The sequence below is a fragment of the Felis catus genome, chromosome D2 (assembly GCF_018350175.1).
Source record: "Felis catus isolate Fca126 chromosome D2, F.catus_Fca126_mat1.0, whole genome shotgun sequence".
Lineage (NCBI taxonomy): Eukaryota > Metazoa > Chordata > Mammalia > Carnivora > Felidae > Felis > Felis catus.
In genome coordinates, this window is record NC_058378.1 from 57,475,036 (window position 1) to 57,503,006 (window position 27,971).

A 27,971-nucleotide genomic window follows, 5' to 3' on the forward strand; every position below is an offset into this window, starting at 1 on the left:
GTCTTGCTGGAATCAACTTTAATTAAATGCCATATATATTAGGGTTTTCTAGAGAAACAGAACCAATAACCAATAGAATGTATATGTGTGTCTGTCTTTCTATCAAAAGCTTGATTTTAGGTAATTGGCTCACCTGGCTGTGGAATATGGCAAGTCCAAAATCTATAGGGTAGGCCAGCAGGCTGAAGACCCAGGGAAGAGCTATGTTGAAATTAGAGTCTGAAGAATTCTATCTTGCTCAGAGGAGTTCACTTGTGTTTCTATTAAAGCCTTCAACTGATTGGATGAGGCCCATCCACATTATGGAAGATAATACACTTCACTCAAAGTCTACTGATTTAAATGTTATCTCATCTAAAAAGCGCCTCTACTGAAATATCTAGAATAATGTTTGGATAAATATTTGGATACCATGGCCTAGCCAACTTGATATACAATATCAATCATCATCATGAGACATCAATGAGACAATCAATCATGAGACAAATGGAACAAATTTGGTCCCAGTCTCTATCAATCAGATTAATCAGAGTGGCTGATAGAGTAGCACCCTCAAGTGTAAATTTGAGTTCAGCCAAGAACATGTAAAGCCAAGAAGCGGATTATTGGGAGACGCAGTTGGCCACCAGCCCCAATTACTGCTGCATGCTCTCAGTGAGTGTGCTACATTGCCAAGTTTATGTCTTCTGACAAAGAGCAGCTAATATAGCTACTCACACACCAACTAAATGGGTCAAAGTGACCACAGACAAATAGTCCCCTCTTTTGCATAGATATTTCTCCAAAGAAAAGTCATAAATGGCCACTAAGCACATGAAAAGATACTCAACATCAGTAGTCATTAAAGAAATGCAAATCAAAACCATAATATACCACTTCACATCCACTAGGATTCTTCAAAGTCAGTGTTGTCTAATCAAAAGACAGACAATAATAAGTGTTGGTGAGGATGTGGAGAAACTAGAACCATCATACACTGCTGGTGGGAATAAAAAATGGTGAAGTCACTTTGGAAAACAGTTTGGCAATTCCTCAAAAAGTTAATGCATGACTCAGCAATTCCACTCCAAGGTATATGCCCAAGAGAAATGAAAACATGCCACATAAAAACGCACTAAGGTTTAATAGCGGTATTTTTCCACAATGGCCAAAAGTAGAAACAGCTCTAGTGTCTATCAACTGATAAATAGATAATAAATTGTGGTGTATCCACACAGTGAAATATTATTCAGCAACTGAAGGGAATAAGGTATTGACACATATTATAATATGGATGAACTTTGAAAACATCATGCTAAGTGAAAGACGCCAGTCACAAAAAAACCATATATTGTGTGATTCCATTTACATGAAATATCTAGAACAGGCAAATCCACAGAGATAGAAAGTAGAGTCGTGGTTGCCAGGGGCTGGAGGTAAAGAATGAGGGGTGACTGCTAATAGGTATGGGGTTTCCATTTCAGGTAATATTTGAAAACAGACAGTAGTGATGGTTGCACTACTCCATGAATACACTAAAAACCATTGAACTGTACACTTTTAAAGAGAATTTTATGGTAAGTGAATTTTATCTCAAAAAGCTGTTGTTTAAAAAAAAACCCTAAATGAATGTAAATGCAAAGATTTGCTTACTGGTGGGAAGCTATTCTCTCCCTTAGTGCTCCAATCCTTCCCTTCCCTTCTATCCCAACTCTAGCTGTTTTAAGAAGAAAAATGACTAGAGGTGGGACTGAGGTTTCCCTGTCTCCATGGGGACTGAGAGGCATGTGTATACATTCAAGTATGTGAGAAACTTCAGGGAGGAAGGAACTCAAACTCTCATGACTCTGTTAGATACAAGTTCCCAAGTCACTATCCTATTCATTTTGTTGGGGAGGAGGGCTCTTGAATTCAACTAATAAGATTTGGGCAAGGTTCCCAGTAGGGAAAATAAATCTAAAGTGACCTTGTGGGTAAGGCTCATGGGACCAATTCAATGTCCTGTTGTGGCTTCCAACATACATTCCCTACTGAATATATATTGGCATTGATGTTTTGCATGCTTGTGCCGTGAATGCTCATAATGTCCATAGGGGATTGTCCTGATTGAGGAGAGTCACATGTGGAGAAGTAGTGGGACATTTAGTGGGAATATTCACATGTAGTAGGACATGTAAATCATTCCCCAACCCACCTACTAATTCCATTTTGAGTGGTCCCAGGAGGTGAAAGGGAAATCCCAAACTTGATGAAGGTCTAAAAGGTAGCATGGATAATTAGAGATGTAATATCTCTCAATACTATAACCCTGTGTGTACAGAGGAAAAGGACCTGGAAATTTATGGCAGATAATCACCAACTGAGTCCAGTTGTTACCCCTACAGCCCCAGCTGTTCCAGACATTGTAACCATACCCGAATCCCACTGCAGGGACTGATGGCACTTTGTATGCTGTCATGGATACCACCAACACCTTCTTTCCTATTCCATTTGGCCAGAAGGCAAGGGTCTGGATCAATTCATATTCATGGCAAAGCCTCCAATACATGTTTGCAGTAATTCCAAGGAGGTAAGATTAACGAAGGGGCATTAATGATCTTTTGTCCTTCAGAGCCATCTTGGAATCTTCCTCAAGAACACAAATGCAGGGTGCCTGGGTGACTCGGGTGGTTAAGCATCTAACTCTTGATTTTGGCTCAGCTCATGATCTCGTAGTTCATGGGATCGAGCCCCATGTCAGGCTCTGTGCTGATGGTACAGAGCCTGCTTCAGATTCTCTCTTTCCCTCTCTCTGCCCCTCCCTTGCTCGTGCTCTAAGTAAATAAATAAACATTAAAAAAAATAAGAACACAAATGTCCCAACGTGGCTCTCCCAAACAATTTACTTGACTTCTGGATCTGGATCTGCTATCCATCATCAAATGGCTAAACATTAGAGGATGGTCCAGCTCCTGCACTACTCATGGTTCTATGGTTTTAAAGGTTCTAAAGTGGTCCCACTATCAAGGAGGTAGACACATACATATATAATAATGGGGCAAAACGGTAACTGCCTTAAGAGAGGTAGACCCTCTATATTACTCTTTCTTTTTTTAATGTTTATTTATTTTTGAGAAGAGAGAGAGAGACAGAGAGAGACAGAGCATGAACAGGGGAGGGGCAGAGAGAGACACACACAGAATCCAAAGCAGGCTCCAGGCTCTGAGCTATCAGCACAGAGCACGACACAGGGCTCAAACTCGCAAACCATGAGATCATGACCTGAACCGAAGTCGGACGCTCAACCGACTGAGCCACAAGGTGCCCTATATTGCTCTTTTAATACATTCAATATAGGCAGTGAAACCAACCTGCTGCTGCATGAAATTGAAATTTTGTTCCTTTCTTTTTTTTATTTCATTATTCAGTAAAAATGGAAATCTACAAGAGTCAGCCACTGTTAAATCCCAGGTTTTATCTCCTGGATCATTTTATTTTACCTTGAAGCCAGCCTTTCTGCTACCTCATTGCCATTTCTATCTGCCTTGCCTGCTAGCAGATAGAATTAACCTGAATTCTTGACTTAACAAAGCTGTGGCATAACCACAGGGTTAAAATGAAATAGTAGTGAAGAGTCACAGAACTCAGAACCACTGGCTCTACCTTGCTGTGTTCCCTTGGGTAAGCTGCTGGACCTCTCTGGGCCTCATTTTTCTTCTCTGCCAAGCAGGATGGGTATATCCTACCTGCCTTATCAGGGAGTTGGAAAGGCCACATGAATTAATAGATGGAAATAAGCTGTGGAAACTTATAGTGGGCCTTAAATAATAAAGTCAAAGAAGCCAAAGAAGAAAACCATTATTATACCGGTTTATGGAATATGAAATGATGTTTTAAAGGGTTTTGAAGATTCTAAAACAATCTACATGTGCCAACTAACATAATTATAACTAAAATTTTTCATGTTACTTACAATTTGTAAATAGTAATTTATAATTTGTAAACCTACTTTTGGGGATGGCTGTTTCCCACATGTTCCCATCTTTCCGAAGATGTAAGAATTTCATCCAGTTGCAAGGAATAAGTTTCATATGTTTAGAATAGGTAATAATGATCATATTATTATGTACTTACTAAGTGTCAGGCACTATTGTTAAGCCCATGAGGCACAGGCCATTAGTATCCCCATCATACAGATGATGGAAGATGAAGAATCTGCAAAACATGATGCAGAAAGTAGACAGAAGAGTTGGCATTCACATCCAGATCTGTCTGACTCCAGAGCCCCATCTCTTAAGCACCAAGCTCTACTGTCTCCCAGTGTGCACACAACACCCGACAGTAAAAGCCTGCCTCCCATATTTCCATCACTGAGCAGTGCACTGCAGCCCCTGGAATCCCACTCACTAAGCATCTTGAGAGTTCAGTAAGGACTGCCTATGAGTGGGAATTATGGGGGATATAAATACAGGAGAGTAGGAGAGGTGGCTTCTGTTTTCAAGAAGCTGACACAGAGGAAATTCAATGTAACCAAACAACTCTAATAACAAAAGAAAATGATAACTGCTATAACAGGGCTACAAGAGCCTTAAGAAAAGAGGGATCCCTTCCTGAATGATTTAAAAGTGAAATAGTGCTATTTTATTTTAAAGGTTTTATTAATGTAAGTTCAGCTGGGAGGTCTGTCTGAAGATACAGGTATGGAAATCTTGAAGACGAATCAGAAAACATCAGAGCTAAAGGGGGACCTCAGATGGTCACATTCAACAACCACTTTTGAGATGGACCCAGAGCACCCAGTGCCCCAGGATGAATGAGTTGGTGGCAGAACCTGATATCAGATCTAGGACTCCTGCTTTTCCTTCTGTCCTAAGACACTCCTTCCTTTCTAGCACCACAGGGCAAGGAGCTTTCTTAGGAGCAAGTATTCTTTGGGTAACTAATATTACAAATGTCCACTCCTGACATGTTGCACAGGCCTTCCCCAATTATCCCTTCTAGTCTTTTCCCTCCAACCGGTACTAATGTCTCCTACCCAGAGATCTGGCTCTGGAGATACTGAGTGAACAAGACAGACCTTCACATACATCACCTATCAGCTACCTCTCCAAGGTTCTATGTGTTATCTCTCCAAACAGATTGCAAACATGGAGAGAAAGAACATGTCTTTATTCTTTATGTCCCAGAGCAACTGAAACAGTGCTTTGCTTTAGTGTATGTTACAACACCCTAAGCATGAGGACATAAAAAATTATCACTGAAATTTTTAAGCAGACACCAAAATAGAATAGTATGATGAAATCCTAAATGTTCACTGCCAGCTTCTGCAAGTATCATTATTCCGCCATTCTCATTTCAAATCCTGTTGAGAGGTGACTTGGGCTGTATGTGGAGATGGCCAGGTCGGTGGCAGAGAAATACAGTAGGCATGAGGCTCAATGAGGATCCCAGATGTAGGGGCACCACCATGATTCTCACAGAGACTGGAAGCAAAATGGTTTGCCAAGTGTAGAGTAGGAACCAGGTATAGGGGGAGCCCGAGATAAACTGAACCAGGCAGTTCACTGGCTGTCTCTGTGCCTGGCTACGGGTGGACCAGGATTCAGGGTGGCCTTAGAGGCACTTCATGACCTCTGACGTGCCGCTGAGCCTCTCCCCACCAGCAGCCTTTGCAGATTCTACTCCGTCTGAGAGAATGCTGTGCTCTTTACCTGCTCCCCCAATGGCCAGCTGCCTCCTCTGGTTTTCTATGTCCTCTCTCCCCATTATTCTTCAACTGAGCAGCCTGCTTGCTTTCTACACACCATTCTGAACTTTGTAATTAATTATTTGCTATTTTACTTGTTTTAGTCTCCACTACTAGACTGTAATCTCCAACAAGGGCAGGGTCTTGCCTTTCTCCTTCATCTCTATGTCCTCAGAACCTAGAACAGTGTCTGGCAAATAATAATCAATGAATATTTATCAAATGAATTTATGATAGACAGTATTAAAATTTTGTTAATATCTTGATAGGTGAAGCAAAAGTTAAGTACAAAAGAGAAAAGGGGAAGATAATTTCTATTTAATCAGGGTAAATAGAAACTTCTAACCCAGTGGTTCTCAAATCTGGCTGCATATTAGAATCACTTGGGGAGCTTTAAAAAATACCAACACCTGGTATCCTCTACAGACCAAGTGAATCAGAATCTAAGCACAGGTATTTTTTAGAAGCCCCCTAGGCGACTGTAACGTGCGTAGGCTTGAGATTCACCGTTCTAATGAAGAGAGGCTATAAGGATTTTGACGTCAAGACGAGAACAGTGAATTCCGGAGTAGAAGACAGGCCTGCTCAAGTTAAGTTTAAAGTGAGTCAAAATGATGTGTTCTATTTAGTCCTTTCAATGCTTAAAACCAAATCAGAGATTGATAATAGTTGAAAGTGAGGTAGCTAATGACAGATAGATTTTTAAAAATTTACAGTGTATATTTAAATAGGTATTAAAAACAAAATTCCTGTGTATTTATTCTATCTCTATTTTACAAGACTCCTGCTTTTATCTACACAACAACAAAAACACAATTGAGTTAGAAAGAACGTAATGTATTCTCTTTGGCTTTCAGGTCACTTCTATCAGAGTCCTGTTGGTTCCTAAATGACATAACCAGACCTCATTGTGCCCGTAGGTTTTCAATAGAATGCTTAAGAAATAACCTTAAGTTTGTCAAACTGCGGCGGTCGCAAAGGATCTTCCCAACCCACCAAAGAGCATTCTATTTTTTCTCCCTTTTCTCTTCCCCCCTCCCTCCATTCCTCTCTTTCGTGTCAGATTATTTTTAAACAATGTCCTTCTCAGTGTTTTAGGTGAACTGATGAGGTTAGGTGAGGTGCGGCTTCTCTCATTTCCAGAGCTTGCCTTGCTCCTCCATCACGTGAAGGCCGCTCTGAGGATGGCACCCGCTCCTGAGCTCAAATGCCGTGCGGCTATAATTGCTTCTTCTCCCTAATTTATTTAGGTTGCCGCACGCCTTCCCGTAGCTGAAATCCCTCAGAACTGCAATCTGGGAGCAATATAAATGGTTGATGGCAGTGAGAGATTTTCAATTGTTGCTTCTCGGTGATTCACGTAATGTGCTGTCATTAGCACTTTGATGTGACATATCATGGTTGCCAGGGCTTATTGGGCCATTTATAAATACCAAATGAAGGTGTTAGAGTTGGTATTGCAGTGTGGTTACTGCCTTCATTGCCTTCACTGGGAAAGGTTGGCAGCGTCTTCTCGGGAGGAAAATAAATCGTAATTTTTAGTTTGTCTTTAACCATTTGCAGTCAATCCCTCTCAAGGGCAAGAATCACGCTTCCTTTTTTTGTTTCTCTAGTTTTCCTGTAATTTAATTTTTGCAAAAATATCTACTTTTCATATGATACTTACCACTACTTTCATTGATTTCCAGATTATCTGTACAAATAGTCAAATGAATACTATCTCACTACAGCTAAGTCATGTCATTAATGATAATTATCGCTATGACTTACAGAATTTTACGCTCACAAAGTGACTTTATAAACAAGAACGGCAGCTAACACTTATTGAGTACTTACTATGTGGTAAAAGACACACAGGCATTGGCTTGTCCCATCCTCTCCAGCAATGCTATGAGACAGACACTTCTGTTGCCCCCATTTTACAAGGGGAGATTGATGTTTTTTTGAGGGTTACTAAGCTAGTAAATGGTGAGGCTGGGTTTGAAACTCAGGTCAGCCTGATTCCAAAGCCAATAGTTTTAAGTACTGCTTTCAAATACTCCCCACTCCCCACCCCAGCATAGTTAGGCCCCCTTTTCAGAGCCGGAAACAGGGTGCTGCACCCCGTGCCCGTGCCTTCTGACTTCACACGCAGAGCTCTTTCTCCGGCCCGAGGCAGCCTGCATCAGGCTGAGCTGGTGTAAGTGCTCAGGTGTGTTGCTCACATCCCATGTGCACCGCTTAGGTTGAGAACTAAGCAAAGGATGAGGACTGATAGTTCAAAATCAGAGGGGCTTCCATTTAAAGCAGTTGAGGCAGAAGAGCTGCCAGCCCAGTCTGATGGGGCAGCCATAAGCTCTGAGCTGAGAGGCCAGGGTTTAGAGGCACAGAGGAGGAAAGAAGCAAGTCACACCTGCTGGGCATGCAGCCCGGGAGCTATGGCCACTGACATGAGCCAGCCTGGATCTCAGTGATTGATGGCGCAGCGGTGGAAGCCCTTCTCTCAGCGGCTGCGGGGCCCCACAAAGAAAGGCTGCTCATGGAGAAGTCTTTGTCAGGGCCTCTAATGAGAGGATTGGGTTTCACATCACAGCTACCCCTAAACAGGTACATTCTGCTTCTTTCATCTTCCTGATGGCTCCCACGGGAAAGAAAAGAAAGAGAAAGGAAGCTACACCAAGAAACAGGTCACAGGCTGGTTTGGCTAGGGTTTGTACCTCCCCCGCCCCACCACCTCCAGGGCTGTAGCTTTGAAATTCTTTAATTTTCACACACCCTGTGTGGCCACTGGACAGCAATGGGAAAAGCTTTCCTAAGAAATTTTTCATAATCCATCTGCCACGACTCTGGGAAATTGATGCCCTGTCCCTTTGCACATGCTATTGCCTCTGTTTGGAAGATCCTCCCCAGACCCCAAGCTCTTCTTCCTACGGCTAACATGTCCTTCTCCTTCAAGATCCAGCTCAGGCATTGTCTCCTCCAGAAAGCCTTCCTTGATGTCCCATTCCTGCCCTCCACCCAGGCTGGCTTCTGTTCCTCTTCTGTCCTGCTAAAGTACATCTGCCACAGTTCCTGCTGACTCCTCTGTCCTCCATCCATACTCTAAGCTCCTTGATGGCCAGGACAGTGTCCCCAGGGCCCATCACTGCATCTAGCATACAGCATAAGTGTAATGAGTGTTTATGAATAAATGAATCATGAATAATAAATGAATTAGGCTGGGATAATATTTGCTTACTTATTTAAAGACTTAGTTCTTTCAAAACACTATTTTTTTTTCTTTAAAAAATAGCCTTGGGGTGCCTGGGTGGTGCAGTCAGTTAAGTGCCGACTTTGGTTCAGGTCATGATCTCATGGTTGGTGAGTTTGAGCCCTGCGTCAGGCTCTGTGCTGACAGCTCAGAGCCTGGAGCCTGCTCTGGATTCTGTGTCTCCCTCTCTCTCTCTCTGCCCCTCCCCTGCTTACACTCTGTCTCTCTCTCTTTCTCAAAAATAAATAAACATTAAACAAATTTTTTTAAATACTAAAAATAAAAAAAAATGCCTTAGGGATGTCTGGGTAGCTCAGTCAGTTGAGCATCTGACTCTTAATTTCAGTTCAGGTCATGATCCCAGGGTCATGGGATTGAGCCCCACATTGGGCTCCACACTGAGTGTGGAGCCTGCTTAAGATTCTCTCTCTCTCGGGGCACCTGGGTGGCTCCATTGGTTGAATGTTTGACTTTAGCTCAGGTCATGATTTCGTGGTTCGTGAGTCCGAGCCCACATCAGGCTTGCTGCTATTAGCGTGGAGCCTGCTTCCGATCCTCTGTCCCCCTTTCTGCCCCTCCCCTGTTTGCATTCTCTCTCTCCCACAAAAATAAATAAACATTTAAAAAAAGATTCTCTCTCTCTCTCTGTGCCCCTCTCTCCCCTTCATGTGCTTTCTATTTCTAAAATAAAAATCAAAAAAAAATTTTTAAAGCCTTTATTCTTTTTCAGATTAAAAAGGCAATAATGCTGACTATAGCAATTTTACATATAAAAGAAATCCACAAAGAAGAAAATTAAAACTGTCTATAATCCCACTACGCAAACAAAACCACTTTTAGATATATGAAGAGATTCCAGTAATTTTCTATGTGTATAAATATATATGAAATCAGAATCCTATAATCAGAATCCTATTGTCCTATCTAATTTTCACAAGGAACATAACAGTATCTTTTGGAGCTAGATAGAAAAGACATTTTTTATTGCAATTTAAGTGATGAAAAAACTGGTACCAACGATACACAGCTAATTAATGGCAGAGTTAAGAACAGTACCTATGAATCCTGTCATAGTCCCAGGCTCCTGCTGCTCCCCATGGGGCCTCCTATGTAAGTGGTGTTGTTCTTACAAGAAGAAATTGTGCATTAATCTAGCATCAATGGAACATGGGTTTGTAACTGGACATTCTCAGGAAAGAGACAGACTGAAGCTAATCCTGTGTCTGTGTCGTGGCTGTGCAGTGCATCAGGGGCACTGTCTTACATGTTCAAGGAAAACAAGGATGGAGCACTTAGGACCTCATCCCTGTGACAGGCTAACCAGCAGAGTTAGACAGGCACCATTAAGATTCAGAATTTCCTTCCAGTAACCAAATGACACCTGAAGGCTTGGCTTGGAGCATGTTGCTGTGGGAACCAGAGCCATAGGCTCAATCCCACCATACTAGTGAGTAATATTCCAGTCTATGACCACTGACTATATCCTAGTATACAGAACGATGTATACAGTAAGTGCTCAGTAAATGTGCATTGGGTTGAACTGAATATTATTATTCAGCAGTGACAATCAGCAAAAAGAAGGTGACAGCAAATATAATTATCACCAGCACTACACCCAGTAGAGAAAACACAGTCCAGTGGGAACTAGCTTTCTGTTTTATTCTAGAAGACTAAACTGTAATCCCCCAAACACAAACACACGCCAGACTGTTAGCTCTGCAGATGAGGGAACCATATCTTATTTATCTCTGTGTCCCCAGAATACCTAGCACAGAGCCAGACACATTTGAAGTGTCAATGTTTTTTGAATTGAATTATATTTGCTCGGCTGGCGTGGGAGTTAAAAAGATGTTGACTAGTAATTCACCATTCCCTTCCCTGGAAGCTCTGTAAATCAAGCTCTTAAAAAAAGCACAAGCTAAATTCCAAAACCCTCTCGTAGGAGAAATGCCCACGGCTGGTGGGGTCTGGACTATGTCCACCAAATGTGCAGATCTCTTCTGCACAAACATCACTTACTCCCAAGGGAGCCCCTGACTGGCTGACTGGCTGTGGAGACTCACACATTCCCTCTTTCCCAATGGCAGGCAGGTCAGGGGAAAAGGGTGGGAGTTGGTGATGAAGCGCTGCTGAACTAAATGTTCTCCTCTTCCCAGGAGAGGGAAAATCTCCAACAGTAGGAGTGTTGGCACTTTTCTAGAGGAACAACCATAAAGAACATGGGATGTAGCTGGAAATGATCTTTTGTGAAGACAAGTTTCTTTTTTAAAGGGCCACCCTCATCTTCTCTCTTACCTTAGACTGGAGCAGCACTATTGGAATGGCTTTGTCAGAGCTGCTAGAATCCTACAAGCTGGGATCAAAGTTGACTGGGTAGGTGGAGGCGTAAAATAGGATATGGGCTGAGCAGCCATTAGGCCAAGATCCTCACTTTTTTCTAAGTTTATCTAAGAGCAGCAACAAAACAGAAACGAAAACAAAACAGTATTTGCTAATAAGGTCTTTTCCTTAAATGCACTGAGCTGGGTTTGAAGAAACTGGAATGGAGAATACTGGTTTTTCTGGAAGACAATCAAAACACAACTCATGAATCCCCTAAGCTTTCAACAAACTCTCTTGAAGAGTTAATCACAACGTAAAATCCACAAGTTTTTACTGGCAATGTTCGGTCATCAACTGCACAACTCTCTGAAGGGGCAACCAGTATGACTCCCAGGTCTGTCTCCATTACCCATTCCAGAGCCTGCTGGCAAGGTCTGTTTGGTGCCCTGGTCTAGCCTAGGAAATTTTTTCCAGGGTCAAGTTCTCCCAGCTATCAAGTTCTCAACTTACAAGGTGCAGAATTTATTAGCACAAAGAAAGATAAAAAGAAAGCCTGAAGCCTGCTACCTTAAGTGCTTTTACACTTTATCAGAGTGTGGTGTTTCTAGGAATACAGCTGCCCAGCTCACTTGAGCGGTTGTGCTGAATCACTGGGACTTACTTTAGCTTGCCATGAACTCATGTGAGCTCTGCTGCCACCACCTATCAAGTGAGGTCTCTTGTGCTGAGCTTGTAAAGGAAGTCCCCTGCAACAACACTCATTTGGGGAGAACCAATGCCATGAGGACTTGCACCTTTAACCTACACACAGCCAGCAAAGGTGCACAGAGAACTGATATGGAATCCAGGTTTGTCCAACTCTGGAAATCAAGCCTGTCTAGTCACCCGAAGACCATCTTTTTTTAGCTTAAGGTTTTCTTCTCTCCAGGTCCTTAAGATGCCCATTTCCATCTCCAGACCCAAATGAAGCAAGTATTGGCCTCAGACCACAGGACAGACACCAAAGAGTACCTCAAGGAAGAGAGAAGACAATCAGATGTAGAACTAACTACAAAACTCTGAGAGCCCCAGCTCCTTGTACTTGTCTGACCTTGGACAAGCCACTTAATATCTTCACAGAGCCTTAGTTTCTCTTCAGCAAAATAAATATAAATAGTTCTACTTCTCTCACCAGCCTCTCTTCAGAGCAATTACGACCAAGTGCAATTACCTTGTTTATATGTTTATTTATTTTCCATTTTTCACTATGCTTCATTAGCTTATAAGCTCCAAGGGTTCAGGAACCTTGTCTGTTTGGTTCATCAAAGAGGCCCTCTACCAGGAATAATTATCAGCATGTAATACATGATCAGGAGGAGTGAATGAAATCTGAATGAGGAAGGGAGGGGATAAAGGCAAGAAGGGAGGACAGAGAAGAGGGAGGACAGCGTATATGGAGCATTATTGAGGTACCATATATGAAAGTGGTCTGTACATTATTATTACAACTACAAATAACAGCTGATGCATTAATTATACTAGATCTTTTAAAAATATAAGCTAGATTGTATTGCTTCCCTGCATAAAACCCTCCAGTGGCTTTTCATACTACATACAATAAAGTCAAACTCCTGTTAACTGACAAAGCCCTATGTGATCTACGTGGCCTCATGTCCAACCAGTCTCCCCCTTCTCTGTCAGACCCCCATCACTCTGGTGTCCTTGTGTTTCCTCAAACATGCCCAGTCCATTCCTGCCTTGGAGCTTTTATGCTAGCCCCTTCCCCTACCTGAAAGTTCCTCTACAAAATCCGCATGGCTGGTTCCTTGTCATTGGGCTCTTACCTTAAATGTCACCTTCTCAGAGAAGCCTTCCTGTACACGCATTCCAAAAGAGCCCATACTGTCTTCTTGTTCTAGTACTCTATTATTTGTTTATTCATTTATTTATTATTAATCTCCTCCCCAGTGCCTGATGGGTCAATAAATATTTATTTTTGTATGACATTATATTTGTTTAATGCTGACACCTCATAGAGACTTTTCTAATTATTTTGTTTTATCTCTACAAGCTTATGAGCTCAAATAAACAAACTGAAAATTCCCTCTGCACTGTACATTAGCTTGCCCCCCCACCCCGCCCCCAAACACATACACTTTCAGAGAGGTATCCTGGCCTGCGAACAAAAGCGACTGTGCTAATCAGTTTTAATACTTGTGATTTGACTGGAGTTATGTACAATCAGTGATATAATCATTACCGAGTACTCTAATCTAGAGGGACTCTTTGGAGACATGAAAATGGTACTGTTGGGTGCCACACTGGTCTCTGTTCTGGGTTTGGAGGCCTCCTGGCTCAGGGCAGGGGTGAGAGTGAGAGGAATACAGGGTAGAAATAGGCAGAAGGAAGTAAATGGCAGACACCCACTGATTCCACTTGGGTTTGCTTAGTGTGAACCCAAGGGCAGCACTAATTCTGTTGGAAGAGCACTGGATAGGGTGCAGGGATGGGTTCTAGAGCTGGCTCTACATCTCCCTTCCCCTCCTCCTACCTGGACTATCAGCTCCTCTGTTTTTGTTTTTTTCATTTGTTTTTCATTTATTTATTTTTGAGAGAGCTTGAGAGAGAGCGTGAGCACAAAGTGGGGAGGGGCAAAGAGAGAGGGAGACACAGAATCCGAAGCAGGCTCCAGGCTCTGAGCTGTCAGCACTGAGCCTGACATAGGGCTCGAACTCAAGAACCTTGAGATCATGACCTGAGCTGAAGTCGGCTGCTTAACTGATTGAGCCACCCAGTGCCCCTCAGTTTCTCTGTTACCGGAGATGCGACCGGATCTCCTCAAAGGGGAACCCCAGCTCTCATAGTCTGTGAGCTAATGAGAGGAGTCTGACCTTTCTCCATGACCACGATGTCTGTGAAAAGGATAATCCATGTAATATTTCGGATGAGTGCAGCTTTCTGGACTAAGTGGGATCTCTCTGATTGGTCAGTCCAGGCATGAACCAAACGAAGTTCTCTGCTCCTGCCATTCTTCTTTAGCCTTCCTTTTCCCAGAGAAGCTGGTGTTCTGGGCAAATCCCCTCGTTATCACACAGGGATCAACACCTAACTGTAAGTGCACTTAAGCCACTCCCAAGAGATGGGTTCATACTGCATCTGATCATGGCCAACACGTTCCCATCTGCTTTCAACATGTTGCATCTGACGTTAACTAATGTCTCCTATTAGCATTAAAAGAAAACAATCTGGAAAAATTCACTCTCAAGCAGAGTTCAAACAGGCCACAAGTAGATGTGGAATCTCAACTGCACAAGGTTTGTTTAAATAATGGTAGTAAACAAATATATAAATATATAAAAATTCATATACATATATAAATGTATATATATACATATATGTATACATATACATATACATATATGTATACATATATGTATACATAAATGTATACATATACATATATAAATGTATATATGTATATACATACATGCATATTGCATAGGTGTGTATATATAGATGTGTGTAGTGAAGCCAAAAGTCTGTGAAATGGGTCAAGAGAACAAAGACATGAATGCTTTTGTCCAATTTATGAAATTAACAGGTAACAGAGGAAGGAGAAAAATTCTCCCATTGTGGAACAAGGTATAGTCAAAACAACTGAATCACATGGAAAAGGAGTTAGGAATCTTTATCTCACACTTACTGGTAATGGGTTGAAATTCTGGTCCACAAGGTGATTGTATCCATGGTCAAAAAATGAGTGTCGTATCACAACATCAATGCCCTGATTGGCCAGCATTCCTAAAGTGTTCAACCATCTAAAAATCAGGAAAAAATGCTACATCAATACATCTTAAAAGTGCCATATAATAAGCTTTGTCGGGATTGGCTAACACACATGCATATACACCAATACCCACCATGAAATTTACCTAGTACTTTAAAGGAGAAGATTATTTTAAGCAGTGAGTACATAGCTGGAAGACACTTTAGGGATTTTCAAATCCAGCCTCTTCATTTTATAGGAAAAGAAGCAGAGATCCAGAGGAGGAAAATGAATTGCCCTTGGTCATAGAATATTTTGTTGCTAATGACTTACTCCTATAAAGAAGTAAAATTAAAAAAAAAAAATGAACTAACTAAAATGAATACCCTAGCCACTTGTAAGCCTAATTATCATCCCCCCACCCCCCGGCCATGGGACACAATCACAGGAGCATGCACACCATACTCTCTGTCACTCAAACTCCTCTGCTTGCACCCTATCACCATACATGTATCTTTCCTGGGACTCTAACATACTCTTATGACCTATCGGTTCAAGAAGGGGTCAGCCATTTGCATCCCTCATATATCACTGTCAACAGTCAATAAAATAATAATTTTCCTTGGCACTATAATTAACCATGCAGAGATTCAAGTATGCTACCATTACACATATCACAATGAAGGACCTGCATTGCTCACACATTATCACATATTCCACTATGCCAAATACCCACTTTCCAGGGCATGCTATCCTTCAAAAGTACTTCCCTCTTGGTTCTTCCAACACCCACTGCTAACTCTGCCTTTATTATTTATTCATTCAATTTGTTCACTCATTCACTTATTCATTTAATTTTCTTCTGTATTCCAAATTCTGAAACTTAGGGAAATTTCTAATTGTAAGAATATATGTAAGATAAATGTGACTGGGAGCTTCAGTCTTCCAGTGTAAAAGATAAGGCATTTCACAATCTTTCCTGAGCATGCGCATGAGTGTATATCTGTACCTCTTCTCCCCTCTGCTCTCACCCTAAATTCCATTCCCTGACTCTAAAACTATTCTTGGCTGCCCCAAACGAGCATGCTTTGACATACTCACCTGAGTCTCCATACATGTTTTAACTTCTGCTTAGAATTCCCTTCCTCTCCTCCTCTAACCTACCTTATCTGGCAAATTTCTTCCCATCTGTTAACATGTCTCCAAGCCAAGTGCCATCTCCTTCCAAACCCTGCTGGTACAGAACAGTAGTACCTTTTTCCTCTGTACCTTCCCAGAACTCTTATTTATACCCTCTGCCTGCCCACGATAATTTCTTTCTTTCTTCTCTGCTGTCTTCCAGTTGGTTATGAGCTAACTGAGAACAGACCCAATGGTTTAGCTTTGTACCCAAAACACTCATCTCAGTTCCTAGTGTAATGTGGGTGCTTCACACTCTGTTAAGTTGACATTGATCTGGACAAAATTAGATTGGAGGAACTTTGAGAATCAGCATTCAGCATACTAGGGACATAGCTATGATTTCCCAAATTTGAAACCATATGGAATGCCAAACCAGTGACTTGTAGAATTAAGCTTTTTCTTTACTAGAATAAAGCACATTGCTAATTTTTATGTTATGAATGAATATTATTAGCATTTTAAAATCTGTTTCACATTGACAATTATTTTATTCTCATAAAAACTAAGAAATATTTACTGATAATTAGAGTTATAAAAACAAAACAAAGAAAAATGCAAAATCAAAAGTTTTAAATCAAAAAGAAAACCCAACAATTATATAATAGAACTGTTGCTGTTGTTGTTGTTGTTGTTGTTGTTGTTGTTGTTTAGACTGGGACATGTGACCCGGGAACTGAAATTACTTTGGGAATATCACATGGCTAAGCTATTTGCCTTTATTATTTTTATTAATTTACCAACCCCATTTGGTTTTTCCTTTAGCCACTGAGACACATATTAATGTCCTGGGGTAGAACTAACACGTGAATTCTGGACTGATGCCTCCTAAGTCAGTGCTCTTTCCACTAATGTAGCACAAATACAATAGGATTTATATCTAACAAGTATTTATCTATAAAAACAAGTATGTCTAATTCACCCTTCTATCCCTATGCTTGCTGAATGAAGAAATGAAATGATAAGTAAGCACATAATCACATCTAGCCGCAGCTGGATATCAATGTATTTTGGAATCTAAAATATTCCATTTGTTCATTCATTCATTATTCATTCAACAACATTAATTAATCGGCTGTAAATGCCAGACCTTGTTCTCAGCATTGAGGATAGATACGAAAATGCTTGTGTGACCATGTAAGTCATTTGTAAAGCACTGGGTATGTAAATACCTGTATTCATTTATACAAATGTATAAATTCCTACTTGTGACCTCTGCAGACCCTATAACAGTGATCCGCAAAAAATATATACTCAACAAATGAATGCTGACTAGTAAATCTGGCTTGTCTTTGTTGTTGATGTTGTTTTCCTAGTATGGGCAGTTTTTGAAGGAACTCTAAAGTGAGAGAGAAGAATATACATCCTCCTTTCCAAACCCATATCCTCTATGCACGTTCTGGTCTGGAGCGTTCAAAAGGACTATAGCCAGAACCTCTCCTTCCCCGTACTCTTCAGAGTGAAATGGTTTGTACTTAAGTTGTCTTCCTCTTCCTTTTGCAAATACTAAGCACTCTGACAGGGGAAATAAATGGTGTTCCAAGTCTCCCTTTCATTCACAAGTATAGAAAAGTGGCAAGACCACTGGTATATCCCACCAAGGATACTACTGCGGCCATTATTTTCCATTCCACAAAAGTTTATTGAATATCTACTGGGTGGCAGACACTACTGGGTGCTAGAGACACAGTAGTGTGCCAAGGGTATATCTGTGGTGCATCAGAGAATCACAAAGCCCTAACTGGGAAAACTACCCTTGAATACTTGGCAGCAGAGAATTCTGCTTCATGCATAAACATTCAAGTGTCCTGGCAAGCTCTCAGTTATGCCATATATGAAAAAAAGCCTGAAAGGTGCCTTTTTTCCAAGGAATCTTGCTAGTCTTCTGGAGCTTCTTAGAATGCTTCAATTCCCCCCTCCCCTCCAGGAAGCAATTTATGTCCCTTGGAGAACTAGACTCGAAGGACACTTGGCTGGGTGCTGCCAGCAGAGGTGAGAGCAAATGGGTGATAAAGAGGTAAGAGAGAACCAGGAGCCAAGTGAGCTAGTTTTCATTTGATTTGTGTCAACCACACACTGAATACCTGAACTACAACCTAACCCTGAACAACTCTGTTGATCTGGATTTATTGCAAGGTGACCACAGAGATCTATGGATATTTGGCTGGTGCTCAGATATCTTTCCAGTTCCCCCCCGAAGGGCTGTGGTGTTTCTCATTTCACATCATTCCCTAAAGGGAAGAATGCTCAGGAAAACAGTTACAACTGGGCTGCTTGCTGGCCCTGCAGCAAAGTCTGTCTATGATGGCTGCGCAAAAGCCATTCCTCTGCTGATTCTCAGAGGCCCCTCCCTGCCGTACTAACTGCCACTGGCTTCTCATCCTTACCCCACGGCTCACAGTGAAACCTGGTGGGAAGCGTATTATTGAAAGAAGACTCTCAGAACCACTGTATCAAATGCTGATTCATTCCATTTCATTCATTTGAACCATGCTCACTGAACAACTGCTCTGTGCCACTCAATGGTAGGTGCTGAGAACACAAGAATCGAAGACACAAGGTATCATCATATATTTTACTGACTCATTATCTTCATCTGCATGTGCCAGGATTCCATCTGCAAAGACAATCTGCTTGACTGGCTTGATTTGTCTTTTATAAATGTATTAAAATAAGCCTTAATGGAGGGAAACTATGAGTGTATAATTAGGAACAGCTGTTAGTAGTGAAACACAAAGCTCAGGGCTTTGTGAGCTCACTTCTTAGGAGGACCTTGCTCAGACAAAAAAAAAACAAAAACAAAAACAAAAAAAACCAAAAAACCAGGGCCACAGGACTAGAATGGAACAGGAACAGGGCATTTGGTTAGTCTGTGGTCCTAAGGGGTCTATCCCTGCCACATGATGCTGGCAGGCCAGTCAGAGCCCTTTACGCTTCTGGTGTTAAGTCGTTCAGATAACTGCAGTAGTCTTCAAATCCACTTTCCCATCTCCTGCCTCTCCAAACTCTTGTGCATACTATTCTCAGAGCCAACATTTAAAAACACAGGTCAGATGGTATCTCTTCCTCCAAAATCTTCAATGGCTTGCCATGGAGTATAGAACAAGGCTTCATTTCCTCTGCCTGGCTTTCAAGGCCTTCCATGCTTGATGGAAAACTCCTCCCTTGTCTCAACCCTCACTACATCCCTGTAGCTACTGAGGCTTTCTTCACACGAATCATTTCCCCTCCCCTGTGCCTTTGCCAGAAATGTTCCTTCTGCCTAGCATGCTCTCCTCCACTATCACCACCATTCTCCACCTATAGAAATTAATCTTTCTATGTCCCACTCAAATGCCACTTTGTCCATGAAGCCCTTCCTGATCTTCCCAGGGACAGAAACTACTGGTTCCTTTGCATGACTACCACTGCTTTTGAAGCAGAAAGGAAGATGGTCTAAGGTAGTGGCAAAGAGGCTTGACTCTGAAGCAGATTGCCTGGGCTTGAGTCAAAGCTCTCACATCTACCTCTTTGGGTTGTTGTAAAATAATAGTAACTGTATCACTGGTTGTTAAATTATTAGATATAGAAAGAGCGCTTCAGAAAGCATGTAACACATATAGTTAAAATTATTAGTATTTATTATTATTATGGCACTAATGTCCCACACCTTTTCTTAGCTCCTCTTTCTGTTCCTCCGATCTTACTCTTACCTATTTCCTAGGACTATGGTGAAAAATGGATGAGAAATTGTATGTTGTCTGCACTGTGTTTTGAACTATAGACATTAAATAAAGGTCATATGACTATTATGGTCACTACTACTGCTACTGTTACTACTATCTTTGCTCTGATGCCTGTGCTTGACGTCTTAGGATCCAGGGAAGTCACTTATCACTGTTTGTTGAATGGGTTAAACCCATTCACAAAGGAACAGATAAAGAACTTTCAATAGGAAATGAACCTCCTCCTCCAATAGGCAGAATAACACACTTTCTTTCCTCAAAGTCCCTGGGAATGAAATTGCATGTGTTACTCACAAGAATCCTGCAGCATAGGAATCTGATAGATTGTTTGTGCCTCCAGCTGAGGTGGTCACCACACCTTCAAGCCAAATCTTCTTTCCTGGGGTGTATGTATTAACCACCTGTTCACATAACAGAAGCAGAAGGGGATATGAGATTTTTAAAAGTTACTCCCAAGTGAGAAGGAACACACATTCTCTTAAGGGAGTTCTGTTGATACCTTGCTCCCAGATGGTCATGATCTGTGCTTTTTTCATGATGACTCACCCCATGCAATGAGCTGGCGCACGCGCGCGCGCACACACACACACACACACACACACACACACTAACACTGACACATGTCCACTCAAAGAAATGATCATTTTTTTCCTAAGTAAACCCAAGTGAAAATGTGACAGTAGGACAAGTGCATTTTCTAGGACACAAGTTGAATGCAACACCAGTCACTGGAAAGTATAAATCATATGGTATCTCTCTATTAGCAAGTATTGAGAAGGAAATTTTCTTTTTTTAAAGTTTTTTTTCATGTTTATTCATTTTTGAGAGACAGAGAGACAGACAGAGCATGAGTGGGGGAGGGGCGGAGAGAGAGAGACACAGAATCTGAAGCAGGTTCCAGGCTCTGAGCTGTCAGCAGAGAGTCAGATGTGGGGCTTGAATCCACAAACCGTGAGATCATGACCTGAGCAGAAGTTGGACACTTAACCGACTGAGCTACCCAGGTGCCCCTTGAAGGAAATTTTCTTAATACTCTGGTATGGCACATGCCAGGATGAGTCTACTATCCATGCATTAGAAGTCATGAATCATGAAGGCAGAGGTCAATGTTTGTGAGAAGCATTTTATAATCACCAAGGCATGTATATATATTACAACCATATTTTGGAGAATAACTGCAGTGAATGTAAAAAAAAAAATCACTGATCCAGGGGTGAAAGATCCTACCTAGGGAACTTTCTAAGCAGAAGAACAGCATCCTGTTAAAAGGTGGCCCTCTGAAGTTTTAAAATGGCCCAGTCTCTGGTCCACAAGTTGGAAGGTGGCCATACTACCCAGATTAAGGCCCAGATCCCCTAGATAGCAATCTGGCAGTATTTAGGGATCATGTACTTTGGGTGCCCCTAAAAACAGAGGCTGAGACAAAGGCTTATCTATAGGTAATTCATTGGGGGAAGTCATAACAGGGAACAGGAATGAGGAACTGCAGGGCTGAATTAGGGAAAAGGGAAAACCAATACCAGGATGGGTTTCCAAACTGGCAACCAGTGTTGGCAACTTACACTCAATTCCACAGGGAACTTGGTAAGAGTCTTAAGAACTATATGTCTCAGAACTTTCTCCCAAGGGAATTCAAGAGGAAGCAAACTTATCCTTTGGCTCCTATCCTCCAAAAGGTCAAGAGTAGCCTTGGGACTGTAACCTCTGCTCTTCCCCATTACCCCATTTAATTGTGTAGGCATAAGTGTTGAGCAGGTTCCCTGAGTTCTGCATCTCTGTCTTAGAGAAGTCCCAGAGCAGGAAATAAGAAGCAAGGTTGTACCGTATCACGACAGCACTAAGCTGGTTACAGCTGTGGATCTGCCCAGCTCAAGTCCCTGCAGCAATAGTTAGTATAGGAGGTAGGATGGGGATGCCATTTATGCACAAGGGGGGTTGGATAAAGATAACAGTGTATTTAGATCCAATGGGCCACCAATTTTTCTTTTAGACATGCAAACCAAAGGAATTCTTCCTCAGGCCTCTAAGGAGTCAAGTACGAGGATGTTTACTATGTCATTGTTTGACACAGGTTTCCATTGCAGGAGGAATGGAAAAGTAAAAGATGGTAGATACATACCATAAGACATTATGCAGCAGTTAGAACAATAGATTCAATGTAAATCTAGCAACGTAAATTAGCTTTAAAGATTTAGTGGTGAGTTAACAAAATACCAACGGAATGAAATTTAGGTCACAATATTACTTATGTACTCAGTTACATCCAATAAGATGAAATAGTTTATAAAGATACATGTCTCTTAAGGACCTGTATCAAACACAGAAGGAAGGCATGTTTAAGAGGGAGGTGAATGTGAGCACAGATTAGAGATCGAGGTGAAAATCAAAACAAATGCAGGGCTTTTGCATGAACTGATGATAATAGTTTGCTGTGGTTGAGGAGCATGATTTTAATTTAATTCCCTTTACCTCAGATCCCAAAAAAGAAAAAAAAATAATATGAGACATAGCATAAATGCCAGAACTTTCCTTTTCCAAAACCCATAGGCAGACATCAGCAAACAATCATATTCCTCCTGTCATCTCTCCCTAGGCATAATGCTTGTCCTCTCCCCTCATCTACTAGAGTATTTGCATTATTTGAGACCTACTTTAGAATAAGAGTTGGCAAAGTGCTTGAACTTTTCAGGAATAAAGTTGTAAAAATTTTTCACCAATTTGATGTAGAAGTAAAGATTGTGGGGCGCCTGGGTTGGTTAAGCCTCCGACTTCGGCTCAGGTAGTGATCTCATGGTCTGTCTGTGAGTTTGAGCCCCGCATCAGGCTCTGTGCTGACAGCTGAGAGCCTGGAGCTTGCTTCGGATTCTGTGTCTCCGCCCCCTCTCTCCCCCTCCCTGGCTTATGCTCTGTCTCTCTCTGTCTTTCAAAAACAAATAAATGTTAAAATTTTTTTTAAAAAAGAAGTAAGGATTGTGATAAAAAATGAAAGAAAGATCCTGAGAATTAATAGTGGAGGTCAAATTGGAGGGTTATTAAAAATTGAGTAAGAATTCCCCCTTGTACCCAGAAAGACAAGAGTCACTGAGGACACCACAAGGTAGTTCTCTCTCCCTTCTCGATACTGCTCACCATGCCCAACCCAAAGGGAACTGGAAATAGTATAAATAAGAAAACAAGAAATATACCTTAGATGATCAAAAGACAGAGCCATATGGTGAAACTGGACTGCATTGATGGTTCCCCTCAAAATGTATTGCTACAAAAACTGTGTTCTTGATAAACTTTGTGCTTCCTTTATAGCTAACAAGAGCTAACAAATATATTTGTATTTTTCTTTGTTGCCTTTGGCTTCCAAGATATTCAGAGTTTAATTTTTGTTCAAAGATAGATATTAAGGGGCACCTGGGTGGCTCAGGTGGTTAAGCATCCAACTCGTGATTTTGGCTCAGGTCATGATCTCATGGTTGATGAGATCGAGCCCCACATTGGGCTCTGTACTCTGATAGCATGGAGTCTGTTTGGGATTCTCTCTGTCTCCCTCTCCCTCTATCCCTCCCCTACCTGCTCTCTCTCTCTCTCTCTCTCAAAATAAATAAACATTAAAAAAATAAACATATAAAAAAAGACATTAAAATTAAGGCACTTAGAGAAAAGGGATTAAACAAAACAAAAAAGTAAAACTACAACATGATGAACTTAATTTTTTTTTTTTTAGAGAGAGAGCTAGAGCATGAACAAAGGAAAGGGGCAGAGGGAGAGAGAGACAGAGAGACAGAGAGAGAGAGAGAGAGAGAGAGAGAGAGAGAGAGAGAGAGAGAGAGAATCTTAAGCAGCCTCCATGCTCAGCACAGAGCCTGATTCGGGGCTCGATCTCATGATCCTGGGATCATGACCTGAGCTGAAATGAAGAGTCAGATGCTCAACTGACTGAGCCACCCAGGTGTCCCAACATAATGAACCTTGAAATAATTAAGCTGAGTGAAAGAAGCCAGACACAAAAGGCCACATAGTGTCTGATTCTGTTACATGGAATGTCCAAAATAGGTAAGTCTGTAGAGACAGAAAGTAGATTAGTTGTTTCCTAGGGCTGGAGAATGGAGGGAGAAATGGAGAGGGGGTAATGACTACAAATAGATATGTAGTTTCTTTAGGGGGTGATGAACATGTTCTAAAATTAAATAGATGGTTTCACAATTCTGTGAATACCTTAAGAACTACAGAATTGCACACTTTTAAAGGGTATGCACAATTTCATGTCATGTGAATTTTATCTCAATAAAATAAAACTCTGTGTGTGTGTGTGTGTGTGTGTGTGTGTGTGTGTGTGTGTGTGTTGGTGTCATTAGCAAAAGGAGAGATAGAGTCTAACAGTCTGGTAACTACTGTGGAAACAGTAAAGTACCCTGGAAGTTCTGGGTTCTACCACCCACTAGCTGTGAGATTTTTGGCTTATTATTATCTTGAACTTTCTTCATCGACATGTAAGCCATGAATTCGGAGTAAATGAAATCTAAGTTCCTTCTAAATACAAAATGTTAAAATGTATTAGTATTTTATAATATTATTGCCAGTTCCCTTGGCTCCTGTCCCTCAACAGTCAAGAGTATCTTTGATTATGTAAGTGAAAATTACATAAACAACAAATATGGGAGACAGAGCGGTAGAAAAAGCCACCAGAGTGGATGAAATTACCTAAGGGAAATATCTAAAAGTGGGACTAGAAAAGGGCTAAGAGTTTCCATCCCAAAACACTAAGGCATTACCAAATACATTCATTCATTCACTCTAACCAATACTTATTGAGCACCTTCTATATGCCAAACAGATTCTAGGGGCAGGAATACAGCAATGAGTGAAACAGGACAAGGCTCTGTTCTCTTTGGCTTACATTTTAGTCAAGGGGAAAAGACTAACAATGAATGAGTAAATAAAAAAAAGAAATTTAGAAATAATAAGAGCTAGGAAGAAAATTAAAGAGAGTAATCTGATATAAAGTAACTTGGCAGGAGGTGTGGGGTGGTGGGCGGGGGGTGCGGTGGACACTTTAGATAGTACTCAGGTCACCCCCCTGGAAAGATGGTATCTGAGCTTAGACCTGAGTGACAAGGGAACCAGCCCCTTCATGGATTGGTAGGAGCAGCACAGGAAAAGGACAAGATATGGAAACAGGACTGCTGTTTGTAGAACCAAGAGAAGACCATCTGGAGTATAGTGAGTAGGGGAATGTGGAATATGTGGCATTTGAGAAACAAAACAAGCAAAGGATAAAAAAGAGAGAGAGTGACAAAGCAAAAAACAGACTCTTAACTATAGAGAACAAACTGATGGTTACTGGCAGGGGTGGGGAATAGGGGAAATAGGGTTTGGAATTTAAGAGTACACTTATCATGATGAAAATAATAAAATAAAATAAAATAAAATAAAATAAAATAAAATAAAATAAAACAAAAAAAGAGAAGAAAGGATGGATGTTTCTCATTCTGAGTGTGATGGAAAGCTATTTGAGGGATTTAAACAAGAAAGGGATATGAAGTGATTTATGCCAAGATCACTGTAGCTGTGACGAAATCATATACACATTTATAATGAAAACTGTGAAAAGATAAATATGTTAAAGTTCCATTATTTCTCTCTTTTTTAAGTTTATTTGTTTATTTAGAGAGAGAGCATGTGTGTGCATGAGAGTGGGGGAGGGACAGAGAGAGAGGGAGAGAGAGAATCCCAGGCAGGCTCTGCATGAGATGTAAGATCAAGACCTGAGCCGAAGTTGGCCACTTAACCAACTGAGCCACCCAGGCGCCCCAAGTTCTGTTATTTCTGTGGCTACTCTAGCTTCAATTTCCTCATCCATGAGCTGGAATAATACTTGACAGAGTTGTCAGTGATCCTGATTACTAGTCAAAGGATAAATAACAGTAGGCCAATCACAGGAAGATCCTGAGAATTAGCAGGAAGTGACAGCAGGTGTAGCAGATGAACATTTATGTGTGCCCATCTAAGGTGATGCATGAATTCAAATGAACTCATGCTAAAGAGAGTTACAATTTGGTGGTAAGATTCTGAACTATCATTTATGATCTAACAAAGGAATCCAGGAATCTATGGACTACTTCTTAGGAACCCTGAACTATCAGTTCTTGTTCTTTATTATATTTATTAAAGGTCCCTCACTGTGAGGGCAGGGATCCTATGGTGTTTACTTTTGTATTTACTTCCTAGGAGAGTGCCTGGCACAGAGTAAGTGCTTAACTGGAGACTGTGGTGCTCTAGTCACATGAAGAAGTCAATATAATTCCAAACCTGCCCATGCACAAGCTCACAGGAGACTCTCACTCTTTAAAGAAGTTATATGACCTAAGACAGGGCAACTAAACTGGTCAAAGAATTGGAAGCAGTACCCTGAATGCAAAAACCACCTTGGAGATCAGGAAAAATAAAAGCATGCCATGAAAACCTACAATAGTACTAAAGATCTAGATAAGAGCAACACATGTCTATTTGCTAAAGCTCAGGATATGAGGCCTGAGGTCTGCCCCTTGAACTCTGAAAGATGGAAATTTCAGAGAAGGAAAGGGAATTATGCCTTTGCTTACCAGGTAATTTATATATGGAATCCAACACCCCCAGAAATGGTAAAGGCAAATCACCATCCAATGATATTTGGAGACCAGAAGTATTTTATGATGTATTAAGTTTATCATAATGTTCTGATATTGAAGATAAAGAGACAATCATATTCCTACCACCTATTCTGTGAGGTCATCTGTCATAAATACTTAGTTGGAAGGTAGCATGCCCAACAAAGAGCAGCAAATTTGTACAAAATAGTTATATTCCAAAAGGAGTTCAAAGTCTAGATGTTTAAAGTTTATTTATTTATTTTGAGAGACAGCAAGCAAGCTCATGGGAGGGGCAGAGAGAGAGGGAGAGAGAGAGAATCCTAAGCACGTGGGGCTCGAACTCACAAACCAACCGTGAGATCATGACCTGAGCCGAAAACGAGAGTCGGACACATAACTGACTGAGCCACCAAGATGCCCCCAAAGTCTAGCTCTTTTAAATGAGGACTTGATTCAGGAAAATGGTTGGATTTATAAAATATTGTGTACATAAGACTCTGCAGGGATACAGACACTGTATAAATAGAAGTTCATCTGAATTCTAACTTGCAGGGAGATTTGGAAGGAAACAATTTAAAAATTGCTTTTATTGGTGAGGTAGCACTAAGTAGTGGTTAGGTGCATGGACTTTGCACCCAGATTCCCTGTGTTTGAATCCTGATTCTGTGGTTTACTGCCTGGTGTGATCTCTCTGTGCTTTACTTTCCTCAGATGTAAAACCAGAATATTAATAAGATCCATCTCAGAGCATTTTATGATATTTAAATGACCTAATATTTATAAAGCACTTGGAAAGGTGTGTCTGTCTTATTGGTAAGCTCTTCTTTTTAATGTTTATTTATTTTTGAGAGAGGAGGGGGAAGGGGCAGAGAGAGAGGGAGACAGAGGATCCAAAGCGGGCTCTGTACTGATAGCAGAAAGCCCAATGCAGTCCCGAGATCATGACCTGAGTGGAGGTCAGACACTTGACCAACTGAGCCACCCAGTCACCCCTGTTGGTAAGCTCTTAAAGTTAACCTGTTAACCTAGACCACTCTCCTGTGTAAAGCTCACAAGTTGGGCTTGGATCAATCTAACATTGGAGTTGTTTACTTTTCTTTTGGACATGTTTTAGGAGGTAGGTAATAGACCAGATGTATGCTAACTAGAAAGGAAAGGTCTGCTTAAAATTTAAAAGGCACATGGATTATTCACATTAACATAATTAGCATTCATAGTTTACTTATGAACTCTTAGCATAGGGGTAATTCCTGTCCTTGTCTAGAGAAGCCATATGCACAAAAAACACAGTGAGCTAGAACTTTTATATACGACCTAAACCAGCATTATGAAATGTTCTGCAGGGGAGAGATTCCTAGAAAGTATTAATACTAAAAGTTCTGGGAGTAGTTGGTACAAATCAACAAGGATTTTCTGAGCATTTACCGTTTGGGACATGGTGAGAGGT

At 41.1% G+C, this 27,971-nt stretch overlaps 1 protein-coding gene across 6 annotated transcripts in view; it reads right to left on the reverse strand.

The window, feature by feature from the left end:
- Window positions 1-27,971, reverse strand: part of HPSE2 (heparanase 2 (inactive)) — a 711,059-nt gene that overhangs the window by 113,432 nt on the left and 569,656 nt on the right. For all 6 annotated transcript variants that reach the window (XM_045040537.1, XM_023240819.2, XM_045040539.1 and 3 more), the window contains 2 exons: window positions 20,199-20,305; window positions 14,938-15,052 (listed from right to left, as the gene is read on the reverse strand). In XM_045040537.1, coding sequence (XP_044896472.1) covers window positions 14,938-15,052; window positions 20,199-20,305 — 222 coding nt within the window. The remainder of the gene's footprint in view (window positions 1-14,937; window positions 15,053-20,198; window positions 20,306-27,971) is intronic.